Consider the following 13,535-nt stretch of genomic DNA (forward strand, 5'->3'; position numbering starts at 1 on the left):
AATGGGAACCTAAAGAGAGAAGGTACCAACAAAATAGACTTTAAGCCAAAAATGGTAACAAGAGAGAAAAAGGTCATTATATAATAATAAAGGGGTCAATTCATCAAGAAGATATAACAATCATAAATATATATGCAGCCAGCATCAGAGCAATGAAATATATTAAGCAAAACTAACAGATCTAAAGGGAGAGATAGACAATAATACAATAATAGTAGGGAAATTCAATACTTCTTTTTCAACAATGGATAGATTGAAAAACAGACAGAAAAACAACAAGGAGATGTTGGACTTGAACAAAACTTTAGACCAAAAGAACCTAACAGACATATATAGAACATTCCATCCAACAGCAGGAGAATATATATTCTTCTCAAGTGCACATGGAACATTCTTCAGCTTAGATCATATAAAAGGTCACTAAACAAGTCTTAGGAAATTTAAGACGACTGAAACAGAATTGAGAGCCAAGAAATAAACCCTTGCCTATACAGTCAACTAATATTTGACAAGGGAGTTGAGAATACTAAATGAGGGAAAGGATAGTGTCTTCAATATATGGTGTTGGGAAAACTGGATAACCACAGGGAGTAAAATGAAATTGGACTCCTATCTTAGACCACTCATAAAAATTAACTCAAAATGGGCTAAAGACTTAAACATAGAAACAAAACCCATAAAAGTCCTAGGAGAAAACATAGGGAAAAAGTTCCTTGACGTTGGTCTTGGCAATAATTTTTCAGCTATGACACTGAAAGCAACAAAAGCAAAATTAACAAGTGAGACTATGTCAAACTAAAAAGGTTTTGCATAGCAAAAACACCATCAACAAAATGAAAAGGCAACCATCAGAATGGGAGAAGACATTTGCAAATCATATATATGATAGGGGATTAATATTCAAAATATATGAAGAACTCATACAACTAAAGAGTAATAAAATAAACAACCCAATTAAAAATGGGCAGAGGTTCTGAATAGACATTTTTTTCAAAGAAGACACACAAATGGTCAACAAGTACATGAAAACATGTTTGACATCACTAATAGGGAAATGCATATCAATGCTACAATGAGATGTCACAGTTAAAATGGCTGTCATCAAAAAGACAAGACGTAAGTGTTGGTGAAGATGTGGAGAAAAGGGAAACCTGTTCACTCTTGATGGGAATGTAAATTTGTGCAGCAACTATGGAAAACATGTATGGAGATTTGGCAATAAATAAAAAATAGAACTACCATATCATCCAGCAATCCCACTTCTGGGTATATATCGAAAAGAAATGAAAACTGTTTCTTGAGTTTCTGTATAACACTGGAATGATCATGAACTGTATCATATTCATCCAGCGTTATTCACACTAGCCAAGATATGGAAACAACCTAAGTTTCTGTCAATGGGTGAATGGATAAAGATGATGTGGTACAAATACACAATAGAATATTATTCAGCCATGAGAAAGAAGGAACTCCTACAATTTGGGACAACCTGGATAAACCTTGAAGGTGTGATGCTCAGTGAAATAATTCAGATAGAGAAAGACAAACATTGTATGATCTCACTTTATGTGGAATCTAAAAAAACAGAACTCATAGAAACAGAGTAGAGTGGTGGCTACCAGGGGCTGGGGATTTATGGAAATGGGGAGATGTTGGTCAAAGAGTACAGACTTCTAGTTATAGGATGAACCAGTTCTGGGGATCTAATGTACAGCATGATGATATAGTTAATAATAGCATATTATATACCTGAAAGTTGCTAAGAGAGTAGATCGTAAGTGTTCTTACCACAAAAGATATGGTAACAATTATGTGAGGTGACTTAGATATTAGCTCACTATAGTGGTGGTAGTCATGTTGCAACATATAAGTGTGTCAAATCAAGTTGTACTCCTTAAACTTACACATGTTATATGTCAATCATATCTCAATAAAACTAAAAAAAATATGATGTGTCTTTGGGTAAGTCATTTGTCTTCTCTGAATCTCAGTTTCTTCATCTAGAAAATTTAAAGAGTTATTTTTATTATTATTATGGACATTTACATAGCACTTGCCAGGCACGGTTTCTACTCACTTTGTATATATTAATCCATCTAATCCTTAAAATAACCCTTTGGGGGGTAGATACTATTATTATTCTCATTTTATAGAAGAACTGAGGCATACACAGAGGTTATATATAAATCATCTTAGGATATAGATGTGAATAGCAGAACTGGGATTGAACCCTGAGAGTCTAGTGATAACAATTCCTACTCTGCTCACCTTATGAAGCTCCTTCCTTTTTTCACCATTCATCCTTCACTTACTCTTACACACCTCAGAGGGATATTGTGATATTAAGTGTGTTATTTTATGTAAAGCACTCCAACTATGCATGGCGTGTACTAGCTTCTCTGGAAGGGTCTGCTTTTATCATTCGGGTTGTTGCTGGGGTGAACCCAGTGCCCGCCCTGTGGCTAGCCGAGCCAGGGTGACTTCTGAGGAGGCCAGTTCCAATCTTGAGAGTACAACACAGTCCCTGGGGCAATAAGCAAGGCCAAGACCTAGGCCCTGAGGAAGGTCCAGGCAGAAGTGGTCAGTGTGCTGTGGACCTAGAGAGGAATATCATTGAGTCATCAGGAATCAAATGAAGGCTTCTCAGAGTAGGTAGATGATATGTCAGATAAAAACAATACCAGCAAACCCTCACCCAGAGCTTAGTATGTGCAAGGCCCCTTGGGTGTTTTATACATGTTAATACATTTATTCCTCACAGACGGTATCATCACCATCTCCATTTTAGGTGAGGAAACTGAGGCATAGAGGGGTTAGGAAACTTGCCTAGGTCACAGAGCCCATGCAAGCACACAGAGAAACTTCATTGGTTCATACACCCACCACCATCACAACTCTGCCAAATCTGTGCACTGCTTGTATTAATATTTACTTAATATTTAAATTAACTCACTTTTTTTTTTTTTTTTTTTGCGGTATGTGGGCCTCTCGCTGTTGTGGCCTCTCCAGTTGTGAAGCACAGGCTCCGGACGCACAGGCTCAGAGGTCATGGCTCACGGGCCCAGGCGCGTGGCATATGGGATCTTCCCAGACCGGGGCACGAACCTGCGTCCCCTGCATTGGCAGGCAGACTCTCAACCACTGCGCCACCAGGGAAGCCCAAATTAACTCACTTTTGACTAAATAAATGTAAAAAAAACTTTATCTCACTACAGTCTTTGGAAAATCAGTATGGTTAGAAAATGTATACCACGAAAATAAACTATTATTAAATCCTCTCTAGATTCAACTACCTAACGGCTTTGAATTTAAGACCTATTCTGTTAAAGGAGAGATTTAGTAAGTCTTGAGAAGAATTAAAGATATACTAACACCAAACTGGGACTTTCTCATTGGTGTAATCAGAAGAATTTAAAGAGAAGTAAAAAGGGAATAACATTCTCACCATGTGATAGAAACTGATTTAGGGACGTATCTCTGCATTCCCTAAAATCTCACTTAGGGAAACTGTGACAATAGGTAAGAGCACAGACTAAGAAGACAGATTTCCCCACTTCAGAGCTTACTGGGTTATCCTGTCCTGGGCACATAATTCCTCTAAACCTCTGTTTCCTCACTGGTAAAATAGTAGCTATAGGGATCTTGATTATAAATGAAAGAATGAAGGTAAAGCACAAAATCTTATACATAGTAAACGCTTAATAAACATAAGCCACCATCATCATCATCATTATTAAGCTTTGCACATAAGTCTCTAGACTTTTAAAAATGCTTTTAAGGTTTTAGATAACGATAATAATCATTAAACACAGAGTAATTACTACATATTAAGTTCTGCTCTGGGTTTTCTATGTATACCCAACCGTATTTTACACATATGGTTGGGTATATATATAAACATTTGCAAACATGTTAAGAATTATTATTATCCCTATTTAAACTATTATGATAACTTATTTTTATCCCTAGGTTCCCATAAATGAGACTTTTGCCCTAACGGACGCAAAATCGATCCATGGGACATTCCTGGGGGCCTCCATTGCCCCCTTTCTTGGGGCAGATCCCTGAACTGAGGCCGCTAGACACCCGGGGCTAACACAGGTGGCCGCACGGCCTCCTACCTGCCGGTCTCGCACCGCCTCTGACTCTGCGGCGCTCGAGGCTCGCCCCGCCCAGTGTGGGGGCGGGGCTCCTCTTCTGCCTGCGCGCTGACGTCACGGGTCCCGCGCCTTTCGCGCCTGCGCCGCGAGAGGTTGGTCGTCCCTGTGACCGGCTTAGCTTTTGGAGCTGCCGTCGCCATGTTTTCGGTCGCTGTTCGCTCGGGCCCGTTTGCGCCCGTCCTGTCGGCCACGTCCCGCGGCGTGGCGGGCGCGCTGCGGCCCCTGGTGCAGGCCGCGGTGCCCGCCACTTCGGAGTCGCCAGTACTGGATGTGAAGCGGTCCTTTCTGTGCCGGGAGTCGCTGAGTGGTCAGGCCGCGGCCCGGCCTTTGGTCGCTTCCGTGGGCCTCAATGGTGAGCCGGGCTGAGGGGAACGACCGGGGGTTGAGGGGTCCCTCTTTTCTTGCTCGCTCCGGCCCTGGACCCAGGGAGCAGCCGATAAGGGCGGGGGGTCTGCCGGAAGATGGAGCGGAGACCTGTTTGTGGATGGGGTTGCCTGCCTGGATGGGTCGACCTTGGGCAGGCTTCTGTACTTCCCCGGGCCTCGGTGTCCTTACCTGTGCGGGGGCGCTGCTCCGTTGGGCGGTCTCAGGTGACCTCCATCTCTGACATTCTGGGCCTCTGTGGCTGTGTATAGGCTTCCCAACCACAGGCTAATTTTTCTACTTCGTCGGTTAAGTTCAAGAATATGGAGCCCGACTGCTTTTAGCAAAGTCTGACAAGAGATTTTGCTGCTTACAGGTCGTTTGCCTTTGGGCAAATTCCTAAACGTGTTCCCTCACCAGTGAAATGGATTAATTATTATACCAATTTCGTAGGTTATATCGTAAGGTTCAGATGGAAAAAGTATACGTTAAGCCATTAACACATTCTGGGGGCACTTTATAAATTCTCAAAAAATAGGAATTGCTTTTAATATTTGAAAAGTTGTCCCGCTCGCTACCTCCCATCCTTTAGTGTCCTTCCCTGTCACCACCGCAGATCCGAAGAAAAAGAAACGAGCCGCAAGGTCGTTTATAGTGTATTCATACTGTAGAGTATCAGCAGTGTTTTCAGGCACTGGGCCAAAGGGTTTTCACACCGTAATGAATTTCATCCTTAAGAGCAGCCGGCAGAGATTGATGATACTCCCATTTTACAGATGAGAAAACGGACTACAAGATACACGTGTACGTGATAGTGCGTGGATTTGAAAGACTGATTTAGCCATGAGCTCTCACCAGGAGTGTGTTTTACACCCTCTGTCAGCAGAGCCTAGTTTATCTTTGGTGCCTTGTTTTCTGTTTTTCTTTTTATGCTCCGTTTGGAGATCCTGAATTGGCAGCTTGTGAGCCAGGTGCCTGAGGTCTGCCCAGCTTGCATAGTTTTAAAAAACAGACTATTTCTGGCATCTCTGGAAATGTTGAAAGTTGGCAGCACTGGGCTTTAGTTCCATGTCTAGTGTGCTGTGCATTGGCTGCACCCTTGGTCGGAACAAGTGCTTTTCCAGTTCATCACAGCCCTCATCAGGTCTACTTGATTCATTGTGCTACCTGCCTGGCCTCATTGACAGTTGTATTGGTGACCTTTGCCCTACACCAGGTTGCCCCCACCCTCTTTATTCTGCCTTCATTCACGCTTTTCTCTTTACTTTAAATGGTCCTCCCACTCAGTTTTCCACATTTCCAAGTCTTACCCATCCTTTCGTTCTCAACTCAGGATCAGGTCAATAAAATTTTACATTTGCTGATCCCTTTACATTTTCTAGCACATAACACTTTCCACTCTGTATTGCATTTATTGGTGATTCCTCTCACCTTGAGCTTCAATGTGTAGAGAATATCTCCTTTATTTTTCTATCTTCCACAATCTCAGGTTTTGCATATAGTTGGTGCAGAGTATTTGTGAATGAATAAAGTGGCAATTTTTTTTAGCAGGCACCAGTGGGTTTTAGAGAAGTTGCCCAAGCCAGTTCTTTGGACCTTGAGGTGAGAAACACTAAGGGAGGAGAAAATTTCAGTAACAAAGGTGAAAAGTGTCTTGGAATTTGTCAAATAGCTAAAGAGTTTCTTCTAAATATCAGGGGCTTATCTGACTTCTCCAAGAAGTGGTAAAGTAGACACATAAGGCAAACCTCTTTTCTGTAGTCATGCCTTCAGCTTGAAGCTTAAATTCATATTAAACTCTCCTGTATAGATGGTTTGTGGAAAGATGGTTAGTAGAGGGTGTGGGAAGGGGTGGTTGGGTCAGGAGAAGATCCCTGAGTTGGGATACATTAGAGCTCACCTTAAACAAAACAAATCAAAAAACCCTGTTTTGTTATAATGCCTTAAGTTTTCTCCATTTCTAGATGATGTTTCTATAAGTGTCTGATTTTATTTTAGATTAGAGCTAAATCTAGCTAGGATTTTTGCTACTAAGTCACACCTAATACAATTTATATAAATTATTTAGAGAATGATTTTTGCAATATGGTAGTTTATGTTCTTGATGGTAGAGCTCAGTATAAAGTGTAACCTACTAGATAGAATGGGACTAGACAACTGGATTTCTTTTGCCACCAAATCTCTGGATGATAGTGACAAAGCCATTCTATTTAGCGTCCCTGTACATTTCCTTGTGTGGAAGGGTTGTAAATAGGGCTTTTAACGTAGAAGTATGAACTTTGGTTTCTTCATCTTTTAAGTATGATACACATCTTTCCTGTGTAATCCCAGACAGTGCTAAGGGAAAGTGATTCATACTTTAGTAGGGTAATATGTGATATGTCACTTTGCCATAGTTGTGGATCTCAAGTAGTCACTACTTGTGTCCTGGTCCCCTACAGAAAATTTTGAGTTAGAAAAGTACATAAGAGTGCTTTTGATAGGTTTCACCTAAGAACCATGTGAAATGTATTATTGTAATGTTTGCTCAAGGAAGTATGTTAGGATGAGACAGCCTAGTAGGTCAAGTAGAATTGCAACTTATATGAAAATGCATTTTAAAAGTGCATATTTCTTTTGGAAACATTTTCTAAAAGTAAGGAATTTTTAGTGTCCCTTTTCTAAAAAGGAAACCTGTAGCAGATTTCCTTAAATGGGTATAGAGTTTACAAAGAGATTTACTTCCTGAAACATACTTAAAAGTGATACTGTAAGTTAATTTTTTGTCAGACAGTTAAAAATGGTATGGGACAGAAGGACATACCTGTTTTTTCAAAAAATAAACTGCTTGCATCCAGAATACTGCATAAACAGTAATTATTTGTTTATTTAATTTTCATTTGATGTAAACACTGGCCTTTTTATGGCCTGCAGTGGTAGTGTCCCAGTTGAGAGATCCTCAGCAGTAAAAAAAGAAAGATAATGCCCCTACTCTTATAGATGTTTTGCCCTTCACTGAAGAGCCGGATACATGAAAAATTTGCTCTTTTTTTTATATTAAATTGAAATAATTGGTTCTTTTGGAGATTTCATTTGATTTTGATAGCTCCGTATCCTGATAAGGATATCCTTTTCTGCCCATTGGTGGTTTTACTTGAATTTATACCCCAAAATCTAGAATAGAAATTACGTTTTCTGCAACTAAAGTTATACTGTTTACAGAATGTTTATTATCTTATAATTAGTGTTCTATGAATTTTTAGCAGTTCTTTCAGAGAGCAGGTAGATAGGAAAATAAAGTTAGACATTTGGTTTAATAAGATGATCACATCAATTTAATGAGTGGACTAGATGAGTTTTAGGGTCTCTTCTAATCCAGAAAATATGGGTGATACTTATGTCTTCGATTGAATTTTGGGGGACTTAAAATATTGCTGTTTACAGTGGTATTTAACTTTTTTAACTTGATACACTGAATTGTTATGAATTCTGAATCGCAGTGTTCAATCAAGAGGAACACAATTATACCTATTATCTAATGATTTCATACCAATATGATAGGTAGTGGTTGAGTTCATTTTGTTTTCAGTATTTTATATGCTGGCATTGCCAACTTGACCATTTCTGAGACCAGTGAGTGCCATATTTCACATTTTTATAATTTGATTTTTGCTCGTGAATCCATAAAGGTCCATTTCCTGATGTATACCCCTTTCAGAGTCCTTATCTAATTGTGTTTTTTAACCTTCTGTTTATCTTGCAGTCCCTGCTTCTGTTCGTTATTCCCATACGGACATCAAAGTGCCTGACTTCTCTGACTATCGTCGTGCTGAAGTGTTAGATAGTACAAAGTCTTCAAAAGAGAGCAGTGAGGCTAGAAGAGGTTTCTCCTATTTGATAACTGCAACAACTACTGTGGGTGTTGCGTATGCTGCCAAGAATGTCATCTCTCAGTTTGTTTCCAGCATGAGTGCTTCTGCTGATGTGTTGGCCATGTCGAAAATCGAAATCAAGTTATCCGATATTCCAGAGGGCAAGAACATGGCTTTCAAATGGAGAGGCAAACCCCTGTTTGTGCGCCATAGAACCAAGAAGGAAATTGACCAGGAATCTGCAGTTGAAGTGTCCCAGTTGAGGGACCCACAGCATGATTTAGAACGAGTAAAGAAACCTGAATGGGTTATCTTGATAGGTGTTTGCACTCATCTTGGTTGTGTACCCATTGCAAATGCAGGAGATTTTGGTGGTTATTACTGCCCTTGCCATGGGTCACACTATGATGCATCTGGCAGGATCAGGAAGGGGCCTGCACCTCTCAACCTAGAAGTTCCCTCATATGAGTTCACCAGTGATGATATAGTAGTTGTTGGCTAGAGACCAGGACTCAAGTCATAGGCTTCTTTCAGTCTTCGTGTCACCTCAGAAGAGTTATTTGAAAACAAGCCTTCTGTACTTTGAATTAGTTGGTTTGAAATAGTTAAGAATTGCTAATGATGTGTTTGCAAACATGTGAAGTAAATTGAATTTAATGTTGAATACTTTCAAGCATTCACCTAATAAAGCCACTGTTAAACATTGTTATGCTCAAAGACTTCAAAGGTGCAGTGTCTTTGATAGTTGATTCTAATTAAAAATTACAGACCGGTGTACAAGATATTTGTGAAATCTATAATTGACTTTCTTGTTTATTTACCTTCTTTGTGTCAGGGACAGAGATTCTAGAGAGCTCATGGTTAGGATGAGGTAGAATTAGCTGGTTGTCTCCAAGACCTGGGAGATGTTTTTTGGCATTGGCAGAAACAATAGTATCCAAGTTTCCTTTATTTTGCACACCTGACTGTGTGTGTGGGATACCTCTCCACTCCCCGCTGTATGACGGGCCAAGAAATTTTATTCATCATTTATGGGAGTAACTTAGTAATTAGAATTCTTCAGTTTTAAGAGGCAGTGGCATGGGATATTATCTGAGGGAAGCTTTCCAAAAGGGGAGTGCTCCTCTGTTATTTCCTTCATCTGGTGTGGGTATTCATGTCTCCCAAAGCTCCTGCATCCATCCTATCAAGAGGAAGAGGGGGTAGTGCATCTGAAGTTTAATACTATCTTTGTGTGAAAATGATCCTGCTGGTTTTGTTTCTTTGATGATTACATTTTGAGGTGTTTCTTCCAGTTGGATTTGCAGTCACCACTTTTCACTGTGAAGTGAGGGTGGGCGTAGGGAGACATACCAGAATTAACACCCTCATCTTTCTGCCTCGTGCCTCCAGTTACACAGGTGAAACAAGACCAAGGTCTGATATTCTCCCTGGAAACTGGGAGTGGGCTTTACCCTTTGCTGAGAATCACAGCCATCTTGATATATTTGTCTTGTCTTTTCCATTTGGAGGTACGTTAGTAAAGTACTTCCCTGGGTCCACCTTGTGATCACATGTGCATTTGTAAAATGGCAAATGAGATTCAGTGATTAGGTCTTCCAAAGGGAACTGGCCTTCCAGGGTTCTAGTCCTTAAAATCAGTAGCTAAGTTTATCAAAAAAGAAAAATGTCAGAGTTTCCAGGCTTATGAGCAGATACTAATCTTTGGTTCATTTTCACCATTCTAGAAAGAAAATTAGCAGGTATGATAAATGGGGCACTTAATATTTTGTTCTAGGTCTCCATATAATGACATTTAGGTTCAAGTATTTAGGTATAAATATGAGACACAAAAATGCCAAACATTGGTAACTTACTACCTTTTGACATGTTCTCTTTTAAATGGAGGGCTTTCTGATCTTTTGTGCATATGTAGATTACCATGGAAATGTTTGTATTGTTTAAAAGTAGAGAAATTGTATCATTATGTCTGAGCAATATGTTTTGTAGTATTTGGTGTTAATATTTGGATCATCTCACGTGAAGTTTTTTTCCCCCTGATTTTATCATGAGGCCAAGAGAAGTCGGTATATATTTGTTGGATATTTTGCTTGTTTATCGTTGTGGTGAAGATTCTGTTTTTCTAATATTCATGGAAAATCATCCAACACTTTTTTCTCTATTCATGCTACTTTTTAATGGTGCCAGTTGCCCACAACGTATTGTTTAATACTACACCAATACATCTAGTAAAAGCTGCCGAATTTTGAGGCTGTTTTCTTTTTTTTTTTTTTGTGGTGCGCGGCCCTCTCACTGTTGTGGCCTCTCCCGTTGCGGAGCACAGGCTCTGGACGCACAGGCCCAGCGGCCATGGCTCACGGGCTTAGCCGCTCCGCGGCATGTGGGGTCTTTCCGGGCTGGGGCACGAACCCATGTCCCCTGCATGGGCAGGTGGACTCTGCACCACCAGGGAAGCCCTGTTTTTTTTTTTTTAAAATGGCACCAGGAGCTATTAACTTCTTCAGGATATACTAATATAGGAACTTTGCAGGCATATATTTTACATTCATAAAATTATTACTTGGAGGAACTTAGTGGGATGATAAAGTTTCAACTTTTAATTTGAAGGTGAATTAAACCTGGAGTAGAGACCTTGAGGCATTGCATCAGTCCTTAGAACCAGCAAATCTGTGTGACTGTTCCTTTGTCATCCTATGTCAACAAGTAATTTTTTTTGTACATAATTGAAGCTGCTGAGCTTCCAGTATATCCAGGAGTTAGTTGCTAGTTGTTAGTTTCGTGAGTTGGCATTGTGTAGTGGAAGGAGTACTAGACAATAATTCAGGATTTTCTGGCTTTGCCATTTCCTGAACATGGAAACATGGACCTGTCAATCTCCTTAGGACAGTTGTTCTCTTAGAGTTCTTCCAACTAAGATTTTATGAGCCCCTTAATCCTACTCCCATAATAATGGGAATTGGTTTTCTTAGATAAGCATTTGTTGTGTTTGCAGTATTTGGTTTTATGATAAAGAGATCCAAACTCAGAGATAGCATTATTGTAATCAACAGAGCCATCGTTTCATAACAATAGTGTTCAACCAGGGGCAGCACTGCTGCTCTATGGGGCATTTGTGGCCATCATTTGATTGTCACAATGATTGGAGGGTGCTTTTGGTATTGGGGGTGTTTGTGGGGTGGGGTGACAGGAATGCAATATGTTCAGTTGAAGGAGCACAGGTCCACACACTGAAAATAAAATTGTGCTGCCAAAAATGTCAACAGCACCACTTTTCTGTAGAGAAATAACATTTCCTCCCACCCTGAAATGATACCTCAGTAGTTAATATTTTCATATTTGAAATGCCAAAAGACTACTGCATTAGAGGCTACATGGCAGTGGAGGACAAAAATAGGAAGTTTGCTGATCACAAGGTGCATCATAGGCGTTCTGTGCTGGAATTGCTGTATTTGGTGGACTGCTTATGCCTTTCATGATATTTTGACTGATGATAAACTGTTAAATCCCAGTATCCCATTTAGTTTTTAAAAGAAGGCTTTGTTCCACAAGTGCCTGGACAGGTAAAATTACTTGATACTACTTTGCTAAATGGGTAGATAGAGCAGCCCTATGATAGCTTTTTGATTATTTTGCTGAAATAAAATCCTAGATATTAGGGAGAAATGACTTAAGAAAAATGAAGGAAACCTGACCAGTTGGCACCCTGACATGAGATCATTAACATAACAGTTCTTTATACTGGGAATTGGGACAATCTTGAGATCCATGCCTTATGCTCTTAAAAGAGTGATCATAGGAAAGAGTATTTTTTTTAAATGTTTGTTAGAGATAACACCAAATTTACCATGGTCTTTCTGAGCATACCTTTGGAAAATACAGCTGTCTTTGACTCAGTCTGAGTCCTTATTTGATATCTGTGGCTTGGGATAAAAATGTGCAATTAGTACTCTAATTGTTCTAAACGATGGGAACATACTGTTATCTGAATGTCAGAAATCATTCTCACAGTGCTGAAACTGTCATTTTCTGTATTTCCATGTCATTCGAATATCATTGCATTTTGTACATTAACCCAAAATAAATGTCCATGTTTTTCAGGATGATATCCTCGGCCCACTGTTCTAACACACTCTCATCAGTGTTTGCTAATGACTCCCCTAGCTCACTTCTCTGAACTTCATACTCATGTTCAACTGCTCAGTTGGCGCCTGTGCATGGATGTTGCGTTAACACCTAAAACTCAAAATGTCCAAAAGGAAAGGAAATCCTGTCTTTCTCCAAAGCCATCTTCATAGCAGTTGGCAAGCTTAAAACCTCTAGCCTCTCTTGCCTCCTTTTCCATTACAATTAACACCCAAACCCTGCTAATTGTGTCTCTTAATAAAACAGATCCATTACTGTCTCTGCAATCTGTAGCATTCTAAAAATAACGGCAAACTTTTAGAGCACTGACTCCTAGTCACTAGGCTGAGTGTATGATCTCATTTAAAACTCAAAAAATTCTATCAGGTAGGTAATGTTGCTATTCCTAGATTGTAGAGAAACAGGCACATAGAAGTCCCTTGTCTACAATCAGAGAGCTGGTATGTTTTATTTTAACCCAGGGAGTCTTGAGTCCAGAATATATATATATATATATATATATATATATATATATTTAATTGAAAAAGTCTTAAATTTAAGCACTATACCAGTTCCTTGTCAGTTCTTGCCTGGTCTACTGCAGCAAGATTCCAAACAGGTCTTTCCTATTTCCTCCAATCCTGTCCCCTAAAAAACCATCCTACATATAGTTATGGGAAGAGTATGGGCATGGTTCCTGGGTTCAAATCTTGGCTCTGCTGTTTCCTAGGTGTGTGATCTGACATAAATCACTTAATCTTTTTGTGCTTCCCTTCCTCATCTGAAAAATAATACCCCCTCAGTGTTTCTTTATGGATGAATGCATTAATGTAGGTCAAGAGATGACTTCAAAACTTCTTAACGTGGAACCTCTATTAAGGTCCTACTTGCGTGCATACCATCAGTAAACCCTTTGCTCCTGTAACACAACTTGCTTGTTGTCACCTATATTCTTTTAATCTCTTCCCACATATTTTCAACACTTAGATGCAGTTGACATCATTTCATTACTTTATACCATTTCATCTCTCTTTTATTC

The 13,535-nt window shown here is 39.7% G+C and overlaps 1 protein-coding gene across 1 annotated transcript; it reads left to right on the forward strand.

Moving 5' to 3' along the window:
- Positions 1-4,249: 4,249 nt before the first annotated feature.
- On the forward strand, positions 4,250-12,474 carry LOC116744331 (cytochrome b-c1 complex subunit Rieske, mitochondrial). The gene is made up of 2 exons (XM_032613923.1): positions 4,250-4,512; positions 8,266-12,474. Exons 1-2 carry the CDS (start codon positions 4,299-4,301, stop codon positions 8,874-8,876), a joined length of 825 nt encoding a protein of 274 aa, XP_032469814.1. The 5' UTR covers positions 4,250-4,298; the 3' UTR covers positions 8,877-12,474.
- The last annotated feature ends 1,061 nt before the right edge of the window (positions 12,475-13,535 follow it).

Source organism: Phocoena sinus, chromosome 19 (assembly GCF_008692025.1).
Source record: "Phocoena sinus isolate mPhoSin1 chromosome 19, mPhoSin1.pri, whole genome shotgun sequence".
Taxonomy (NCBI): Eukaryota; Metazoa; Chordata; class Mammalia; order Artiodactyla; family Phocoenidae; genus Phocoena; species Phocoena sinus.

Coding starts and splice junctions, on each gene's coding strand:
- LOC116744331 (XM_032613923.1), top strand. CDS start 4,299: ATGTTTTCGGTCGCTGTTCGCTCGGGCCCGTTTGCGCCCGTCCTGTCG. Junction 4,513..8,265: donor CGCTTCCGTGGGCCTCAATG/GTGAGCCGGGCT, acceptor TTTATCTTGCAG/TCCCTGCTTCTGTTCGTTAT.